Genomic DNA, 16,380 nt, shown 5'->3' with positions numbered 1-16,380 from the left:
GTATACGTTTAAGGCATATAGGGTGCTAAGGATAGTTGGCCTTATGTGCCATTACCTGGTGCTGGAGAGAGGGGGGAGATCAAAGTCAAGCTTGACACATGTCTGTCGCTCGGCAACCAAGGTCTAGTTCAACATCATCTCTTTAGTTCAGGCCTTTTCAAACCCGGTGATCTTGGTGCCCATACTGCTTGCCCAGACGGTACCCTAGGCCAGTGGTTCCCAAATTTTTTTTTCTTTGACCCCCATTGTTGATATCGAAGAAAAGCCAAGCCCTTGTAGGACCCACTTGGAAAAAATAATGTCAGTTTTAACCCCTTAAAGCCTGTTGTATCATATACTTTGTGATATTTCTATCTCATCAATAGGATCGATAAATTACCAAAAAATAATTCTGAATACAATCTGATAAATGATATAAATGCCCTCAAGTCGATTATCAGTTACCAAAACACCTAATGTATCAAATGAGATACAAAAAAAAAAAGAAAAAAGAAAAAAGAAAAAAAAAACATGTTAAATTTTATAGAAATTTGGATTTTTTTTATTTTAGTAGAAAGTGAAATAAACATTTCACTTCCAGAAAATGGGAACTTTCTGGCTATAATTTGTGTTTTCAGGCTTTAATAGGTTAATTATTTTCTTTGAGAACATCCCAACATAATATGCCTCCATACACTTGCTCTTGCATAAGGTCAATGTGTAAACTATCCATTATAATAACGCTGTATCAGGGCCAGCCTAGAAAAAGTAAATAAAGAAGATCTGCTGATTTTCAAGAAAAAACTTAAATTCTTAGGTTTAGAAAGTAAATTTAGGAGAAAATTTTGAAAATTTTCAGTGTTAAATCATAAGTGTACTTGAGCAAAAACTTTTTATTTTGAGTTTATAAATTCAAAAATTTGAAAATCCAACCAACATTTTCAGTTTAGTTTCTTGTCAGTTTTTGACTTTACTTTCTTGTAAATTTAAGATGCTAAAAATTGATTTAAAAAAAAAATATACACCTTTATAATATCAGTTTTTTGCTTAAAAAATTATAATTTTTGGGATAAAAAAATTAACTCTTTATTTTTATTTTTTTAAAAATCTTTTTGGGCTGTTGTACATTGTGTTTTTAAACATAATTTTTATGTATGCACATGTAATTTTGACAACATCAGAGCAGACAGGAACACCACCCCCAGGTGTGCCAAAGACCCAGTTGTGAATCACTGCCCTGGGCCATTCTTACTTATCACATCCACCCTGTATGCCACCCTGAAGGTGTGGACTTTGTTATTTTTTCAACAGATTATTTTCCCATACACTTGGTGATGCAGGGACATCCAGTGCTCCATTTTTGATCCGAACTTGCCTGAAAGTTCTACACTGTACTGTGTATAAATGTCAAATAATGCACTTCCTTTTCCATTGCTGCAGCAGGGCTCATACGAGTTTTAATCTCTTGTCATTGTGCCCTTTATTCATTTATTATTATTTTAACACATCATGCACCAAAAAAAGGGTCCCGGCCCTCACAGACTTACAAAACTCTGAAAACCCATGTAAAAAATGTCTCATTAAATGTTACTCAATGTTATTCCTTGAATATTAAAACTTGATTGATTGATTGTTTGAACAATATCTTTATTTTTCTGATCTCTCAGAACTCATCTCAGAATACCTGAGTGAAAAAAGTAGGAAGAGGTATAAACGTATTTCATCCTATGGCTGTTAAAACTTTATATATTATTATGCAGCTGCTATAGGTTTATAAGTCAAACAAAGCGGCTGGAAGACTTTTAACACAATCTGAGTCAACTGAACACTTAGTGTGCAAACAGATACTGACATTTTTTTTTAAAAATCAGACATAGAAAACAAATCCAGATAGTCAGGTGGCTTTTTACACAAATGCTGATGCAAAGCAATGAATTAAAAAGTTTATTTACCATACCAAGTCTCCCTCACAAAACTACAATAAAGGGCTTCTTGCTGGTGATCACCCAGGTTGACACCTCCACTGCTGCAGACATTCACATTTACATTAAGGAAAGTCAGCCTTGTTGTTGATGTTTTTTCTTGCTTTTGTAGGACATATAGAGGCATCACCATGAGTTTGAGTCTTTCATAACCCGCTCAAACCTACTCATAGGGCTTATACTAACTGTCAAACCATTAAAGCAACACAACATTAACATTAATATGTAAATCAAGTCCAGGCATTCCATCACATGGAGTCATTTGCTGGAAGTTACAGAAACACAAAGCCTCCCACACATAAAAAATAAAAACAAAGCCTGCTGGGACGGAAAATACACCAATCACATGAACTTCCTTCACACTAACACACACAGACACACATACACACACACAAGCACACACCTGCAGACAAAGTTCTACACAAGGCGAAGGCTTCAAGTTTTGACTCCAGGAACACGGCAGCTCTTTACAGCTCCAAGGTCAGTTATTTATCAAGCTTCGATGTTTAAATCTCCTTCTACTTTGAATTGATTTCATGATTTGTTGTGCTTTTACTCCATGGAGACTCAATTTATGTCTGCAAAGATCAAAACCTTGAATTCATCATGAGTTTGCTGCTGAAGTGACTTGTATAAAATGGTTGACAGAGAGCAGAACATGGCGTCCTTCCTGGTTTCTGTCGATAGCTCGCTTTCTCTCACAATGATTTGAAATATCTTCCTCTTTTAGTCGCTGATCTCTAAGACATAAACACACGATGAAGAGTCAGATAGTTATTCCAGCCTGTTTGCTTCTGCTTTGGACTCTTGCAGGTATGTATATTTGAGAGTTTTGAAGTTTTGAATGTCTTGAAAACCACACAAGGGTAAACTTAGTACACATTTCGTTGAATGAAAAAACTGAAAGTGTCATTGCTCTAGTAGGGGTGAATTTCATGTCAGATTCATTAAATTAAAGTTCTTCTACATGGCAAAATCTGTGCTAAAATTTATAACAAAGGCAAAGTATCTTGACTATAGTAAAGAAAAAAACTAATATAACAAACACCTCCATTGTTTGCTCACCTGACAAAATATCCCTGTTAAATATGCATAACTTCACACGGCACTTTATGACATTGATTGTTTTTTATTTACTTGTTTTTCGTTGCATGTTGTCCTTATGTGTGGATAAGATGTTTTATAGATGTATCACTTGCCTGTAAGACTTAAGGTGTCAAAATGTAAAATAATAGTTAGGATAGCTGTGAAAATTGAAACATTTTTGAGCAACAGAAATCAGTCCCATTCTTGAATACATTCTCAAAATCAAAAACATCTGCAGGTAGATAGGTCAATATGCAAACAACAGTGCAAGAAAACAAAAGAACTGGTGTAAGAAATGCTGATTATATTCTTGACAAAATGCTTTCATCACAACTGCACTGCACTTTAGGATAAATAGACCTCAACAATGTTTTTGCTAAATGCTCAGACAGGTGACATCATGTTTGCTCATATAAAAGGCTATAGAAAAAGTTTGCAGCATTTATAATTTAAATTTGACTTTTTCGTCCACAGGAGCAGAAATAGTCCCTGAGGTGAAACCTGCCCAAGGAGGCATAAGGTTGTCTTGTGGTAAAGGAAATAAAATAGAAGACATAAAAGGTGGCCCTCCCACTGAGTCCCTGACATTGTCATACAGAGACGATCACACAGGAGAGTACACATGCGTGTCTGTCAGTGAGTCAGTCGAAAAATCAATGATCTTTGTGAAATTTCGGAGTAAGTTCTGCAGCCAAACATGCCTTAATCTTACAAAAGATTTTATTTATTGTGTTTTCTGTTTTGTGGAGGGAATTGTACTCTTTTGTTTTTGTATTAATTACCTTAATACTGCACTATATATACAGTATTCTTTGATTAAATGTCTGATACTCACCAATGTGTTTGTGTTTTGTGTGTTTCCAGCCTGTGACAACTGCATAGAGCTCGATACGGGTGCAATAGTAGGAATGGCTGTCGGAAACGTCGTGGCTACGATCGTGGTGGGAGTGGCTGTCTACCTCGTCGCATCTCAGTCTCGGAATGGTCCAGTCACCTCTAACAAGAAAAGTAAAACGACCTTTAAAACTATAAATCCATCAACTGATCAAAAGCTTTATCACAGTCTTGTTTCAAACATGTCATTCATGCAGAGTTATTATAGAATATAAAAAGGAATCACAGAAGTCGAGCTTTAATAAGACAAAACAACTCAGTTTTTATTTTGTTAAATTGTGAATAATTATCAGCCATTGCTTTTTTTTTTAACATGGGAGGACATTTATGTTTGAAAAATTAATGCATTTAATTCAAACTGAAAATTAAGCTAACAACCTACAAAAACAGTATATATTCAAAATGAACACTTCTATATTCAGCAATTGCAGTGTTGTGAGTTGAAGTTCCACAAACCTGACCTGACACACCAGATAGACTGCTTCATATATCCATGAATAAATTTCACATTCATCAGTAGCTGCATTTCCATTACCCTTAGAAATGTGCAAAATCTAAATAGCACAATAAAAAACTAGTAATGGAAACACCTGAATTTCAAAGAACCTCTCAAATATCACTGGAAAGTTTTTATGCTCTCGTGAGGAGGTTTTTCATACATTTCGATATAAAAATATATCGCAAAAGTGCAATGGAAACATTTTTTCTGCATTTACACGTCCAAGGTTTTGACGTACGGTGTGACATGACTAGTTTAGTCTGAGACAACATGGCGCGGTACGTGTGTGAGGAGACGAGACTTTTCTTAGCATCATACATATACCCTTATATGGGGCTTTTGCTATACATATGGACTTTGCCTCTGAACTATCATCTGTTGCCTTCATCTTTTGTTCAAAATTGTCAAGGCATTCGCTGTAGATGTAATCATAACCATACTAACACGCAACAGGTTTTGAATGTCCTGCTTCCTTGCAGCGGAGTCTTGTTAGATGAGATTTTGCAAGAATTGTGAGGTTCATGGCCAAAACTCAATTGTACTTAGTCAAAATCCAAGAAATATTGCTTTTATTTTGCAAAAACTGTAATGGAAAGGCAGCTTGGGAAACCTTTCATGTAAAGCATTTGAGAAGGGCAGGATTTTTTAAAAAATTGTCAGAAGGTGATTGAATGAATGTTTTGCTGTCACACATTATGGGCCAATCAGATTGACAAGACAAACTGAGGTAGTACTCATGCACAGGTTTGGCTGTGTGCTCAGCTCTGGCAGGTCCTGCCATAGTTTATGAATAGTGGAGCTCAGGGGCAGAGCCTAGAGAGTTAAATATTCAGGGCTTTGAACAATTTAGGAAAATCCAGAGACATGCTGTCCAGACATTGCTTATGAGGCAGTTATATTCTCTGTTGTTAAGCAATTTTAGATACAAATGCAGATTTAGAATGCCAACAGTTTCACAATATTTGGGCAAAAATAACAGTTCCACCAATAAAAGGTCCTTAAAGCCAACATCATTTTAAATTTGTTAATGTTCTCAAAGTGTCCTAAGGCTTTTAAAACTAACACACTGATGATCAGTAATTTTCATCTCTGCCTCTTGAAAAGGGCAAAAATATTTATTTTTAAAATTGTATAGAGGAATTAACCGTAAAAGTTTAAACTAGGCGCTTAAAAAGAACATACAAAGCAAGTTGTGTCCAGAAATAGATTTATTTATGTAAATGAAAAAAAGTTTAAATTCAGTGCAATGTTAAGTACTCTTTACTCTGCAGTATATGTTGAGTTGTTATGAGCTATGAAACAGGTCAATCTGGCTACAAGAATGAGATTTTCATTTTTATGTTCATTTGTTTGTTTATCATCTACAGTTGAAACCAGAAGTTTACATACACTGTATAAAAAGGCACATAAACTTTTTTTTTCTCACCGTCTAACATTAAATCAGATTAAACTTTTCCTGTTTTTGGTCAATTAGGATTACCAAAATTATTTCTATTTGCTAAATGCCAGAATAATGAGAGAGATAATTTTTTAGACAATTTATTATTATTTTCTTGAGAGTCAGAAGTTTACATACATTTCATTAGTATTTGGTAGCATTGCCTTTAAACTGTATGACTTGGGTCAAACGTTTTTGGATATGCTTCCACAAGCTTCTCACAATAGTTTGCAGGAATTTTGGCCCATTCCTCCTGGCAGAACTGGTGTAACTGAGCCAAGTTTGTAGGCTGCCTTGCTTGCACATGCCTTTTCAGCTCTGCCCATAAATTTTCAATGGGATTGAGATCAGGGCTTTGTGATTGCCACTCCAAAACATTGACTTTGTTATCCTTAAGCCACTTTGTAACCAGTTTGGCAGTATGCTTAGGGTCATTGTCCATTTGGAAAACCCATTTGTGCCCAAGCTTTAACTTCCTGGCTGATGTCTTGAGATGTTGCTTCAGTATTTCCACATAATGTTCTTTCCTCATGATGATATCTATTGTGTGAAGTGCACCAGTCCCTCCTGCAGCAAAACAACCCCACAACATGATGCTGCCACCCCCATGTTTCACAGTTGGGATGGTGTTCTCAGGCTTGCAAGCTTCCCCCTTTTTTCTCCAAATGTAACGATGGTCATTATGGCCAAAAAGTTCAATTTTAGTTTCGTCAGACCACAGAACGTGTCTCCAAAAATTAAGGTCTTTGTCCCTGTGTGCATTTGCAAACTGTAATCTGGCTTTTTTATGTTTCTTTTGGAGTAATGGCTTCTTCCTGGGAGAGTGGCCTTTCAGCCCATGTGGGTACAGGACTCGTTTGACTGTTGATAATGACACACTCTTACCAGCTTCAGCCAGCATCTTCACAAGGTCTTTTGCTTTTGTTCTTGGGTTGAAATGGACTTTTCGGACCAAAGCACGTTCATCTCTGGGACACAGAACCCATCTCCTTCCTGAGCGGTATGATGGCAGGACATTCCCATGGTGTTTATACTTGCGTATAATTGTTTGAACAGATGAACGTGGCACCTTCAGGCATCTGGAAATTGCATCTGGAAACCAGACTTGTGCAAGTCCACAATTCTCTTCCTGATATCTTGGCTGATTTCTTTTGATTTTCCCATGATGTTACACAAAGAAGCAGTGTGTTTCAGGTGTGCCTTAAAATACATCCACAGGTGTGCCTCTAATTAACTCAAATGTTGTCAATAAACCTATCAGAGGCTTCCAAAGACATGACATCATCATCTGGGCTTTTCCAAATTGTTTAAAGGCATAGTAATCTTAGTGTATGTAAACTTCTGACTCTCAAGAAAATAATAAAAAATTGTCTAAAAAATAATCTCTCTTTATTCTGCCATTTAGCAAATAGAAATAATTTTGGTAATCTTAATTGACCAAAAGCAGGAAAAGTTTAATCTGATTTAATGTTAGATGGTGAGAAAAAAAAGTATGTGCCTTTTTATATAGTGTATGTAAACTTCTGGTTTCAACTGTATTTCTTTTTGCAACTATCCATCATTAGACTCATCAGAAAATATACTTTTTACAAACCTAAAAGATTCAGGGCTTCCAAGAAAACATTCAGGACTAAAGCCTTGTGAGCCACCCCTCACTTCGCCTATCGTGGAGCGAGATGGTGGATAAAACTCATGCCAAGGCCAGCCAGAAGAGTGAAAACATCTTTTCCATCATGAAAAGCTATCAGTGCTGTTCTTTGTTCTTTATTTAAAAAAGCAATGTGATCCAGTTCTGATTAAAGTGCCACTATATCATAGCTACATCCGAGCTACACAGGTGGCAGTCAGTGCAATTTGCTTTCAGAAAAACTAAACCGTAGCCACCGCCTTGTTCTCCTCAAATGTCTCTGATGGGTATGATCTATTTTCAGACCAGGAACAATTGTTTTTGACTGGAGCTTTGCAAGATGGATCTGCCTGATGACAGACATGGAATCTGGCCAGTCCATCTGCTTTGCAAAGTTACCACAAACGTCCTGTTTCTAAAAGAAGTCAAATTAATATCCAGTGGGCAAAAACATGGCATAAATCAGTCTTTAGGAATGGGCAGGAGAATGCAGAGATCTAGTGGAAGTGTGGAATGAGAATCAAAAACTGGAGATGACAAGAAAGTCACGAAGCCTGGAATTCATGGAATGATATCCAAATATGACTTCAGGGCTTCTGCTGGAAAATGGCAGGACTGCTTTGCACAGGAACACATTAACTAATGTTTATGTTATGGAAACCAAACACATCTTTAACTTTTTTTTTTTTTTACCTTAACGTTGTTTTTTTTCTTTAAAATGATCAAAAGATAGCAATACATGACAAGAAAAAAATATGCATTCATCCTTTAAATCTTGAGTTAGTATTAGTAGTTAATAGTTAATGAAATCAGACTTTCTGTTGATGAAAATAACTATGCCTCCTGATGTTTTGATATAAATATCACTATCTGTATCCTCAGGCTCTGACAGACAGCATCTCGTCCCAAATGAAGAGAGAGGCAGAGCTTCTAATGACCATTACCAGGTGAGCTGAAACATGAGGGCTCTGCATATTTAATCATCACATTTCACAATGAATTATACCATGTTCCTTAACTTACTCTACTTTTGCTCCTTTTAGCCTCTGAAACCCAAAGGTGGTCAGAAAGACACGTATGACGTGCTGACTAACAGAAGATAGATGGCTGGTGGTCTGCTGTGAAGCCCCTCCTGCTTCAAACATACACCCCACAAACCATGAAGAGAGCATTGTTGTTTACTTTGAATCGGCTCATGTTTAATTGCTTTTGTATTATATTATATTTTCCTGCTTTGGCTGTCCTCCTCTTTTATTTTCCTTCTGTTTATAACCAGTGACCTTTTTTTCAAACTGTGTTCCTCTGTTGTTTATATTTTTGATCGCCTTTTAATCCACATGATATTTTCAAGACAGTGTGGCTAAAGACTGCAGATCTCAGATGCCCCCTCTTGCAGACCATACATGTTAAAATTTTCAAAATAAAATCATATCAAAGGTCTGTGCTCCACAGCTGAATCCATCTCAATATTTTTGTATTTTGTTGTTTTCCAATATCATATGTACAGTTACTAAAGATATTAATGTTTAATTCATGATGATACAATAATACACAATAAAAGATTACAATTTTCTTCTTGTCATGTTGGTAGCTGTTACTTTGGTGGTGACATATCTCACCGGTTTTGAAGCTAATAAAAGCACAGGAGGAAACTGACTTGTGGAACTGCAGGACTGACATGACACCCCTTCTGCTGATTAAAGCACCTGTTAAACAATAAAAAGTCAAAGATCTCTCAGGTCACTTCAGTTGACAGTAGGGCAAATACTGGACGCAGACAGTCATAGCTTTGATTCTATAACTGCATTGTAAGTTTTCATTAGGTTTTTATCTCTTGCTGTCCCTTCTCTTCTCTGCCATTTCTGTTGAAAAAGCTGTTAAGATCGTTATTTAGCTGTCGTTCATGACATTAAATCTGTTTTCTTTTGAACATTTCAAATAATCAAAACAAACCTACTAATAAAAATGAACATCAGGACATTTTGTGCATCTTCAAGACAATGATTATTATGAAAATTCAGGTTTGACAAAACTTATTTGACGTACACTTTGTAATTATAGTTTGGCCCATGTCCCATCTGGTAATGTGGAGTAGGCAGGTACTATCAATACAGCAGCCAGTCATCAGCAACACTTTTAAATGTTTTGGCTTCACTCAAGTGGCTGTTTTTCCCATCCATCTTGATACACGGTCTGGGAGTAATGAGAGAGATTTCCCGCATAAGTGCTTTTTTTAATTTACTTTAATGGATAGCTACACTTTCACACAGAAATCTTTTGGTATTAAAGAGATATTTCTGTGTTTTTGAAGTTGGGTTGTTAGTTGGGTTGTTTAAGGTACTTGGTCATGGTAGTGGCAATAGCCTCCAGTGATTTTAGTGAATGCTGGCCCATTAGGCATGCTATTCAGTAGGGCTGGGAGATATAGATATAGTAAACTCAATGTATCCCGGCTTTTGCCACCCAGGATGTATAAAATGACTATATTGCGAATATCCGAATATAAATTATGTTGAAGTTTTGAGCTGTCAGCGTGCATTTCTCACTGGAGTTTCACTTCTCCCATTGTCCCTGAATGCATCTCTAGTAGCAGAGAGCTCACTCTCTCTCTTGCGCCTATCCAGAAAACTCCTCTACACATGCGCATCAGCGGCAAGAAGCAAGGAAAGAGGAAGATAAACAGAGCAGTGTGGCTAGTTAGCTAACTTTTGAGACAGCAAGAAACAGCGCTGGATCTGCAGCGTTGAGCAGTCGTTCAACTTTGAAAAGGAAGAGGTCATGCGGTATTCGTTAAAATATGCTGCAAGATGTCTCCGAGATAACGGCGGCAGTAACACAACACGTCGCTAAAGACATGAGCCCAGTGTTGGTGAAAAGACACTTAACCCAGAATTTGAGATTTGCCTGGGCACAAGCATTTTGCTGAAAACCCCCCACCAGAGTCATACATTTTAGACAGAAGACGGCCCAGCAACGGAAAAATGTGATCCACTTCTCCTCAACTACGGAGACTTATCTCAGCTTTACAGTTCATAACACAGCCAACAAGAAGTTAAAATTTTCCTGCCTCCAGACAAGCTTTTTCCACCATGATCACATAGGAGAGTTTGTTGAATAAGGTCTAAAGATGCTCTCATGTTATGAACTTGTCAGAAACTGCTCCAGCGTTCATCAGCACAGATAATGGACTAATATAATCACAGCTGTGAGCCTGAATGGTGGACTAGACTGCAGGGTTTTGGCCATTTACTTCATGCATAATTGGTGAGTTCTGTGTAGGTTTGCTTCACCCTTAATGAGGAAAATAATCATTTTATAGTCAGCAATAGTAAACGTAACATAGAGAACATTTCAGGACTTTCCATACACTGTAAAAGACAGAGTATTTAATGATTTATGTATTTTTGATTTATTAGTAGAAGGTTGAATGAAGTGCTTTTCAAAATGAAACTGCTAAATTTGACTTTATATAGATTTTTACTTTCTGCAAACAATTTTATTAAAAATCTAATAGAACAGTCTATTTAAATGACCAAACTAGTGTCATCTGGGGCCGAATTAAATACAGCTGCTGAGAGGCCATTTCAAAATATCGCGATATATACTGCGTATCGGGATATAGCAAAAGTATATCAGGATATCAATTCGGGATATCAATTCCAGCCCTACTATTCAGCACTACAGACGGGTACAGTTGCTCCTTGTTATTGAGTGAGTTTTATGTAAACGGTCTGAAAAAACAATGTTGTCTCAGTTGTATGCTATAACAAAAAGCGTTTTATTTTTCACCCTGGAAGCCTCTGTGTTTGGTACTATTATGCAATGCAAGCTTAGACCACCGGCTACTTGCTCTTCCACCTCAGATAATCTGTTTTTAGTCAGATTTGGGTCAGTAGGCTTCTCCAGAGACAAAAATAACAAACAAATCTGAAACCAGTTATTTCAGCGCAGTTTTCTTCTTCCAAAGCTGACACAATGTTTTCACTAGGTAAACAAATAGTGCCGACTACAGCTTATCTAACTATCAGCCATTAGAAGAATAAAGCAACAGCCATAAACTTATATGGATGACCAATTTTCATTCAGCTCCATAGATGAGGTTTAGTTTTTTCTAATTTATCTTCAGAGGTTGAAGAAGGTCTGTAAAACATCAGCATTCAGTAAGGCAGAGAACTCATGATGGGGAGTGATGCAGGCTGCAGGCGTCTATGAGCAGCTATCCTCGACAAAAAATATCTTGAAGAAGTGTTGTCCTGACAGCAGAGGCTCAGTGAGCATTGGCTCACAGTTTACATTTATACTAGCAGCTAGCTTTCATATTACCTTAAACTCAAAATTATACAGAGTAACTTCACCTGTCAGTAGCACTATATAGCCTAGCTTCCCTGCCGATACAACCAGCGATTCTTCTAAAAGGGGTAATGCACACTGAAATCTCTGGAGGCTGACACCACTAATATTACCAAGTACCTCATAAAATCCAACTTCAAAAAATACAAAAATATCCCTTTAAGTCATTATTAGATTTCTGCTGATGATAGAATGTTGAGCTTTGTTTCTCCTGCATACATCAAAGCCTGCTGAGATTTGATTGGCCAGTACAGTTTGGAATACAAATGTTCTAAACCCAAACCAGAGCATTTCCCATACTCAGAATTAAGACTGTGTACAAATGCTGTATTTCTATGTAGAATCTGTATCACAATTTTTACATCCTGTGCAATCATAAAGACTTAATGCTCCCATAAGGGACCTTAGGGCAATTTTTGGTTCCCCTTGTGAACAAAACAGTTCATCTCATTTCTTTGCTGATGTTTTCCTGTACCGGTGTAGCTTACATATTCTAATGAAACCAGTCATAGCTCATTGTGATATCTTTGTTCCTGTGAAAAACGCGAAGGTTATTTTGCTGCTAATGACCTCATCTGACAAGTTTCCAGCATGTAAGTTAACTCTGGGAAATGTTAGTGTTTTTCTGATCATAGAGGTATCAGTTTTTATTTCCCCCTGTTTTATTGTCGTTTTAAAACTCCTCCTGGCTTGAGTGAATATTAAATAAAGATTATCAGTTGGGTCCACTTTCTGCTTTGTCTCAAATTCTCAAAGCATACTGGCAGATGATATCAAAGCTCAAACATGGCCAAGTCCTACTCTCTAGTGCACACAGCTTCACTTTCATCCTAATGGTTAATGATTCCTTCCACATGATGAGACACGAGAGGAGAGGACATTTGACAGATGTGATTTTAGATACACACTTTGCAACAAAGCTTTAACCAGGAAGCCAGTGGTAGCAGAAAAAAATTATTCACCCCCATCAAGCATGATTGCATCATCGTCTCCTCTCTTAAAGAGCCTGTATGTGCTGTGGCTGAGCCTTGGAGAGCCCTGAACTGATGTAACTGCTAATTACGATAATTGTTGTTGATGTGAGAGTGATAATAACAGATATTTAGAGCTGATTTACTTTAGCGTCATATTATTTTCCTGATCACTGGAAAGTTCATACGTGACATCAGTTATACAGTCATGGATGAAAGTACTGGCACCATTCAGGAATTTTTCCAGAAAAAACACCATTTCTCCCAGAAACTGTTGCAATTAAAAATGTTTTTGGTATACACATGTTTATTTCATTTATGTGCATTGGAACAACACAAGAAAGCAGAAGAAAGAAGCCAAAATTGACATAATTTTACACAAAACTCAAAAAATGGGCCGTACAAAATTGTTGGCACCCTTTTAAAACTGTGGGTAAATCATTTTATTTCAAGCATGGGATGCTCATTTAAACTCACCTGTGGCAGTAACAGGTGCTGGCAATCTAGAAATCACACCTGAAGCCAGTTAGAATGTATAAAAGTTGACTGAACCTTTGTGTTGTGTGCCTGTGTGTGTCACACCAAGCATGGAGAAGAGCTGAGAATTGTCTGAGGACTTAAGAAGCAAAACTGTGGAAAAATATGAAAATCTCTAGGTTAAAAGACCATCTCCAGAGACCTTGAAATCCCTTTGTCAACTGTGCGTAATTAAAGGGATACTTCAACATTTTGGCAAATTCGTCCATTGCCATAATTCCTATAGTCTTAGTAATAGGTTCCTTACCTTCAGTTGTCGGTGCAAGCTGTTTTTTGATTGGCCGCTGCCGATTTCGGACCTGCTGTGCCAACTCAATTTAAGCAGATGGTATTCCGGCTTTCTCTCATCAAACTCATCAAATACACAATCCAACAACTCCAAAACGCTCTCGTGGACAAGTTGTGACCTGTACATTCACCATGCTACGAAATAATCATGGAACATTGCGAGATGGAGATATTTTAAAGCTAAATGCAAAGCCGGAACTACACTCCAGGCATGGCTGCTGCACTGTGTCACTTCGCCCAGTGGTTTACTCAAGAAATAGTTCTGAGTATTTGCTTCCTGCGTCGTAATGTTACATAATTATACATTATTATTTCATAGCGTGGTGAATGTGCAGGTCACAACTTGTCCACAAGAGCATTTTGGAGTTGTTGGATTGTGTATTTGATGAGTTTGGTGAGGGAAAGCCAGAATACCGTCTGCCTAAATTGAGTTGGCACAGCAGGTCCGAACTCGGCAGCGGCCGATCTAAAAAGAGCTTGCACCGACAACTGAAGGTAACGAACCTATTACTAAGACTATAGGGATTATGGCAATGGACAAATTTGCCAAAATGTTGAAGTATCCCTTTAAATTAAAAAGTTTATAACCCATGGAACTGTGGCTAATCTCCCTGGATATGGACAGAAGAGAAAAAATGACACAAGATTGCAATGCAGGATGGTTGGAATGGTGGCTAAACATCCTCAGTCAACTTCCACACAAATTCAGGCTGTCCTGCAGACTTCAAAAAAAGTGTCAGCTTGGACCATATGTGGTAACCCGAATGAGATGAAGTGCTATGGCAGGAGACCGAGGAGAACCCCACTGCTGACAAAGAGACATAAAAAAGCCAGACTGGAGTTTGTAAAAATGTACCTGAGTAAGCCTCAATCCTTCTGGTAGAACATTTTGTGGACAGATGAGACTAAGGTAGAGCTTTTTGGAAAAGCACGTCATTCTACTGTGTACAGAAAACGCAATGAGGCCTACAAAGAAAAGAACACAGTACCTACAGTCAAACATGGTGGAGTTTCAAAGATGTTTTGGGGTTGGTTTGCTGCCTCTGGCACTGGGTGCACTGACTGTGTGCAAGGAATCATGAAATCTGGAGACTATCAAAAGATTTTGGGCTGCAATGTAGGGCCTAGTGTCAGAAAGCTGGGTCTGAGTCAGAGGTCATAGGTGTTCCAGCAGGACAATGACCCCAAACATACCTCAAAAAGCACCAAGAAATGGTTAGAGACAAAGCGCTGGAGAGTTCTGAAGTGGCCAGCAATGAGTCCAGATCTAAATCCCATTGAATACCTATGGAGAGATCTCAAAACTGCTGTTGTAAGAAGCACCCTTCAAATCTGAGAGACCTGGAGCAGTTTGCAAAAGAAGAGTGGTCCAAAATTCCATTTGAGAGGTATAAGAAGCTTGTTGATGGTTGTAGGAAGAAATTGGTTTCTGTTATTTTTTTCCCAAGGGTGTGCAACAAAATATTAAGTTGAGGGTGCCAACAATTTTGTCTGGCCCATTTTTTGAGTTTTGTGTAAAATCATGTCAATTTTGGCAGTTTTCTTCTGCTTTCTTGTGTTGTTTCAATGCACATAAATGAAATAGACATGTGTATACCAAAAACATTTGTAATTGCGACAATTTCTGGCAGAAATGGTGTATTTTCTGAAAAATCCAAGGGGTGCCAAAACTTTCCTCCATGACTGTAAATACTTTGGCTCAGCTACAACCACCTCTCTGAAGTATTTTTGCCTTCTATCTGCACGTGGCTGTTCATGTCAGTGTTTTGCAAATTTAATATAATTTGCAATTAAGTTCATATGCACGGAAAGGGGCTGATTTTGTCCCCAAATTAATGCATGATGGCTCATTTAAATACACAAAAACAGTACAGAGACACCCAGAGATGTTTACTCTGCGTTGCAGTCATAGGAGAGCATTTTAATGTGCATATTTTACATCAATCAGAATTCATTTTAGACTGTTTTAGCAATCCCTGACCTTAAAGTTTGAATGCACAGAAGCTTTGATTATGGATTTATTAACTCCCTCCACCACTTGCTTATCCTATGAATTTCCCCACCATCTGCTTCAGAGTTTTATTTCAGTCTGCTGAACCAAAATATAAGAAAAGATGAGAATATAGCCAAGACAGAGCAGCATTAGAAGGAATTACACAACAAGTTCAAGAAGCAGAGAAAGAAAGACTGTAAAGTTAAAATAGTAACAAAGACAAGGAGGAGGAGTAGGTGGAGAGAAACTTTAGCAAACTGTGGAGCAAGACTCTCCATGTCAGATAATCTAACAGCTTAAATTCTTTGATCATTTCTCCGAGTCTTTCGCCTTCCTCTCGACAGAGCAGTGACAAAGCTACAAGCTGCAGTTCTCTACCTGAAGAAGAGTGCCGAGATCAAACAAGGAAGCTAAGACAGCTCGGCTCAGGAACACAACCCTGATCAACCCACACAGACACGCATACACCAACTTCTGACTCAGTGCATGTGCAAGCGCTTGCATGCACTCGCACATGGGCTCATGTGCATGTTCTACATGATCCGACCACATGTTCTCGTCGAAACAGATGTAGACCTGCGTGTGGGAACAGTTAGACTTCAGACAGTCAGACGGAGGAGCTCATCTGATTCGGCCCCATCCCCCCACTGCATCGCTTTGTTTTACACTCACACAAAAACACAGCAGATGTAGATGATAACTGAGCAGAAAGAGTGGGAGTGTTTCCACAGCATGA

At 37.8% G+C, this 16,380-nt stretch overlaps 1 protein-coding gene across 2 annotated transcripts; it reads left to right on the top strand.

Annotated features, from left to right (window-relative positions):
* The first annotated feature begins 2,347 nt into the window (after positions 1–2,347).
* Positions 2,348–9,478, top strand: LOC121518314 (T-cell surface glycoprotein CD3 delta chain-like). Of its 2 annotated transcripts, none has more exons than XM_041800561.1 (6): positions 2,348–2,441; positions 2,692–2,774; positions 3,522–3,683; positions 3,912–4,055; positions 8,388–8,452; positions 8,549–9,478. In XM_041800561.1, the coding sequence occupies exons 2-6, from the start codon at positions 2,720–2,722 to the stop codon at positions 8,606–8,608; spliced, it is 486 nt and encodes a 161-aa protein (XP_041656495.1). In that variant the 5' UTR covers positions 2,348–2,441; positions 2,692–2,719; the 3' UTR covers positions 8,609–9,478. The 2 variants fall into 2 exon arrangements, with proteins under 2 accessions (XP_041656495.1, XP_041656487.1); XM_041800553.1 differs by having other exon boundaries at positions 3,522–3,725.
* Positions 9,479–16,380: the final 6,902 nt, after the last annotated feature.

The sequence above is a fragment of the Cheilinus undulatus genome, linkage group 2 (genome assembly GCF_018320785.1).
Source record: "Cheilinus undulatus linkage group 2, ASM1832078v1, whole genome shotgun sequence".
NCBI classification, from domain to species: domain Eukaryota; kingdom Metazoa; phylum Chordata; class Actinopteri; order Labriformes; family Labridae; genus Cheilinus; species Cheilinus undulatus.
The sequence above is the reverse complement of the archived record's forward strand: the minus strand, read 5'-3'. Positions and strand labels throughout refer to the sequence as shown.

Excerpts from the sequence above, each read along its gene's own strand:
- LOC121518314 (XM_041800553.1), top strand. The coding sequence starts at position 2,720 with ATGAAGAGTCAGATAGTTATTCCAGCCTGTTTGCTTCTGCTTTGGACT. Across the intron at positions 4,056-8,387 it reads AGTCACCTCTAACAAGAAAA|GCTCTGACAGACAGCATCTC; the intron begins GTAAAACGACCT and ends CTGTATCCTCAG. Across the intron at positions 8,453-8,548 it reads CTTCTAATGACCATTACCAG|CCTCTGAAACCCAAAGGTGG; the intron begins GTGAGCTGAAAC and ends TGCTCCTTTTAG.